The sequence below is a fragment of the Microplitis mediator genome, chromosome 7 (genome assembly GCF_029852145.1).
Source record: "Microplitis mediator isolate UGA2020A chromosome 7, iyMicMedi2.1, whole genome shotgun sequence".
In the NCBI taxonomy this organism is placed as follows: Eukaryota; Metazoa; Arthropoda; class Insecta; order Hymenoptera; family Braconidae; genus Microplitis; species Microplitis mediator.
In genome coordinates, this window is record NC_079975.1 from 15,052,710 (window position 1) to 15,057,498 (window position 4,789).

General features: G+C 31.3%; 1 protein-coding gene across 2 annotated transcripts; it reads left to right on the forward strand.

Annotated features, from left to right (window-relative positions):
- The first annotated feature begins 1,834 nt into the window (after positions 1 to 1,834).
- Positions 1,835 to 4,503, forward strand: LOC130671145 (uncharacterized). 2 transcript variants are annotated; one of them, XR_008990476.1, is made up of 3 exons: positions 1,835 to 3,642; positions 3,743 to 3,935; positions 4,300 to 4,503. XR_008990476.1 is itself a non-coding variant. In XM_057474868.1 (2 exons), exons 1-2 carry the CDS (start codon positions 2,185 to 2,187, stop codon positions 4,301 to 4,303), a joined length of 1,755 nt encoding a protein of 584 aa, XP_057330851.1. In that variant the 5' UTR covers positions 1,835 to 2,184; the 3' UTR covers positions 4,304 to 4,503. The 2 variants fall into 2 exon arrangements, 1 of the variants encoding a protein (XP_057330851.1); XM_057474868.1 differs by having other exon boundaries at positions 1,835 to 3,935.
- Positions 4,504 to 4,789: the final 286 nt, after the last annotated feature.

The following is a 4,789-nucleotide window of genomic DNA, read 5'->3' on the forward strand; positions in this document are numbered from 1 at the left end:
CCATATGACTCGATGCGCGGGTCTGATGCCCAAACGTATTGATAAAAGTTACTCTAGTTTTTCTCGATCAAGAGAAGTCAGTCTGAGATATAGAATCATAGAGAGCAGTCAGGCTCAATATTAAAAACTCAACTTTGTTCTCACATTCTCGAAGCTATTGTTAAGAATAACTTAACAATATTATAACATCAGAATTGTACGTTTCACAAATTCTCCAACTATCTCTTTATTCATTGAATAAAACAGATCCAGATAATATATTTAATAACATATAAATTTAACCAGTTTATTTCAACCACCAAATGGTGGCTGTTCAACCCATACTTAATTATTATTTATAATTATATGTAAGTTTCCATCACGTCCAATTTAAATCGACCGCTCAACTACGCCAGCGCCAAAACATCAGCCAGGACGTAACATCATGATGGAATTTTTTAAAAATTTTTCTACCTCTAAACTCAGCTTGACGAGCTGAGTCAGGAAATACATTCAGTTCAAAAGTTTATATATGTATTTATATATATATATATATATATATATATATATATATATATATATATATATATATATATATATATATATATATATATATATATATATATATATATTAGAGTGTCTCAAAAAATCGACTTTTTTTTTTTTTCTTGAAGAACATTGGAAAATCGACAGAGTATCTCTAGACAAAGACCCTGTTAAAATATGAGACCTTAATATTAATATTTAAAGGTGGCGATTGATGATTTTCTATTTTCCATTTAAATAACATGGGAAAAAAAAAATTTTAATTTTGGAATTTTATATCTCGGCGATGGCTTATTGAACAGATAAGTTCAGGATATATTTTTGTAGGGAATTGAACGCTCTGCAAAAAAAGTCTCTTATCATTTTTTGATAAATCCATCTGTTCAAAAGTTATTGGAACTCGAAGTCAAGTTAGAGTAAATTTCGAGATCTTTTTACTTTTCCGGCGAAACTATCGGACTTATCATAAAATGTTATAAGATCTTTTTTGTAGACAATTTTATTTCCTACAAATTATTATTGATAAATTTTTTTCAAATTCTGCATTGTTTTCTAGTTGTCTCCATTTTAATGCCAAGCTCCTAAAAAAGTAGTGTTCTGATCGATTTTAAGAGCTTGGCATTAAAATGGAGACAACTAGAAAACAATGCAGAATTTGAAAAAAATTTATCAATGATAATTTGTAGAAAATAAAATTGTCTACAAAAAAGATCTTATAACATTTTATGATAAGTCCGATAGTTTCGCCGGAAAAGTAAAAAGATCTCGAAATTTACTCTAACTTGACTTCGAGGTCCAATAACTTTTGAACAGATGGATTTATCAAAAAATGATAAGAGACTTTTTTTGTAGAGCGTTCAATTCCCTACAAAAATATATCCTGAACTTATCTGTTCAATAAGCCATCGCCGAGGTATAAAATTCCAAAATTAAAATTTTTTTTTTCCCATGTTATTTAAATGGAAAATAGAAAATCATCAATCGCCACCTTTAAATATTAATATTAAGGTCTCATATTTTAACAGGGTCTTTGTCTAGAGATACTCTGTCGATTTTCCAATGTTTTTCAAGAAAAAAAAAAAAAGTCGATTTTTTGAGACACTCTAATATATATATATATTAGGGTGATCCAAAAAATAACAAATTTTTTTTTTTCTTCCAAACAGGTTCAAAAGTTTCATTTAGATAAAAAAAGACGCCTGTAAAAATTAGAGCTCTTAAGGGGTTAGGGGTAGTCAGAATTTTCAAAAAATCGATTTTTTTTTTTTTGCATTTTCTTAAAGTATAATATTTTAAAAATATTGTGTGAAAATTTGAAGTGAATCCGACAAATTCTTTTCGAGTTATTTAACAATGACCAAAGGACGCTCGGGTGCTACGTGGCATTCGAGAGCAGGTAGCTAGAAACAGCTGCAAGCAACCGACTTTTCGGGTTTCATTGTCATGAATATCTCCCCATTTTAATGTATTTATAATTATATATATATATATATATATATATATATATATATATATATATCCTTCTACATATATTCACAATTTGTAGGTAGTACAAGAACTGAAAAATAATTTTTGGTTGCCAGTATACCTGTAGTCGTTGCACTGATCAGTCGATAGTTTTGTGATAAATTATTTCTCAAGTGAATTAAATTATTAACCATGGGACGTGATTCTAGAAAGGTTTCAAGAGAACTTCGGAGTTCTGAAAAAATTAATAAGTCGCGTTCAGTCAAAAGAAAGAATGTTTTTAATCCGAAAACAGCCGAACGTGATGAAAGTATTCAGAGTACATCTTCTAAAAAATTAAAACAAAACACTGAAGATGATGTACCTGAAGACAGCAGTACTGAATTTCGAATAATAAATTTTATTCAGGTATTCACTGCAATTTCTGCTCTTATAAAATGTAAAAAATGTGATGGAAATGTAGTGTTTCAAACAGCAAGTACACGTGGGCTGGGATTCAAAATTGTAGTTGCATGTAATAACTGTGGAAATGAATATATTCCTTCCTGTTCTTTCGTTGGGCATTCTTATGAAATAAACAGACGTTTCATTTTTGTAATGAGAATACTAGGAATAGGATACGAAGGATTGTGCAAGTTTTGCGGCCTGATGGACATGCCGTCTTTTTTAGATAAATCTACGCATACAATTTTACTGAAACAGATTTTGAATTGTAGTAAAGCCGTCGCAGAAACCTTCATGACGAAAGCTGTGAATGAAGAAAAGCAAGCAATGCCAACAACTGAAAATGAAGATATAAATCATCTAACTGTATCGGGAGATGGAACCTGGCAAAAACGGGGATATACATCGTCATTTGGAGTTTCTTCTATAATTGGCTATTTTACTGGAAAGATTCTTGACATAAACATTAAAAGTGCATATTGTAAGCTATGTGAGTATTGGAAAAAAAAAACAAATACTGTTGAGTTCGAGGAATGGTATCAATCGCATGAAGATGTGTGTTCTGCTAATCATCAAGGGTCTTCTGGGAAAATGGAGGTGGATGCGATGGTCGAAATGTTTTCGTATTCTGAAACTAAATATGGAGTTAAGTATGCCAACTATATTGGTGATGGTGACTCCAAGACCTATTCAGGAATTATAAAATCAGATCCTTACGAAAATACAACTGTAAATAAAAAGGAATGTATAGGGCATGTCCAAAAGCGGATGGGGAGTCGATTACGTACGCTGAAGAGTAAACAAAAAGGTCTTGGTGGTCGAGGTAAGCTCACAGGAAAATTAATAGACAAACTAACTGTGTACTATGGTTTAGCAATACGCCGGCATTGTGATTCTATTGAAAATATGAAATCTGCTATAATGGCAACCTTTTATCACTACGGCTCGAGTGATGAAAAACCGAATCATGATATGTGTCCAAAAGGCGAAGAATCTTGGTGCTCTTACCAGCGCGCTGAAGCAAGAGGAGAGCTTGATACCTTTTCTCACGATTATTCTCCTTTACCTTCTGATGTTTTAAAAGCTATCAAGCCTATATACGAAGATCTTAGTAATGAAAATTTACTTTCAAGATGTGTAGGTGGATTCAATCAGAATAATAATGAAAGCTTTAACCAACTAGTATGGAAAATATGCCCAAAAACGGTAAATACTAGTTTTACTATCGTACAAATAGCTGCATACGTTGCTATGTGTATATTTAATGAGGGTATAAATTCATTATTAGTCTTGATGAATACACTAGGACTTAATTGTGGGCCTAATTCTCATCGGTATGCAGAAAGAATGGATGCTGCACGTATCAAAGTAGCAGATAAGCGCGCTAATGATAACACCCGAGAAGGTCGATTGCAACGTAGGCACCAGCAAATCGATATTTTGGAAGCTGCTATGTCGGCTGAAGAGCTATTATATGGTCCAGGAATAGATGACTCAGTGTAAGTTATTAAATAATTCTTATAATTCGACATAAATCCATAGCAAAACTTTAAATGCGTTTTTCTCAAAACTATGTTTTCTGAACTGGTGATCACTGTAACTTAAAAACTGCTCGGTAGATTTCAATAAAATTTATTGTACTTTTGAAATACATTAAAAACTCGTGCCTGATCGAAGGATTTTTTTTTTTTTTCAAAATTTCGATTTTTTTTTAACAATAAACTGTCGGTTTTTTTCTCGAAAATTTGAAAAAAATTTCCTGAGGCCGCCATTTTGTTAATTTCGAAAAAAAAAAAAAAAGCTTCGATCAGGCACAAGATTATCTATTAATAAAACTAATTTTTCTTGTCCGATTGATTTTAGATGAATCTCCAAGGACTTATGATGATCACCGCAAAGGACTTCGGGAGGAACGGGCTCTACAAAAACAGCGATAACTTTTTGAATTATTAATTTTTTTTTTTGAAATTTTCGTGAAGTCAAATCGAAACGTGTTCTAATAAAGCTATGTTTTTATTTTTGTCAAATAAAGTAATTAACTACAAAAAAAAAATTATTGAAAATCATCATTTTTTCATACCCCTGAGTACCCCTAACCCCTTAATATTAACATTAAGAGGTTCCTCATCGCACTTTTCTATTTTCCATAAGAATAACATGGAAAAATTTTTTTTTACGTCTTCTGATTTTCATAAGTAGCTAACGATGCGTTATAGGAATAATTGGCAGGCATATTTTTGTAGGGAATTGAATGCTCTACAAAAAAAGATTCTTATCATTTTTTGAGAAATCTAATTGTTCAAAAGTTATTAGAGGTTGAAGTCGAATTCATATTAAATTTTGAGATTTTCTA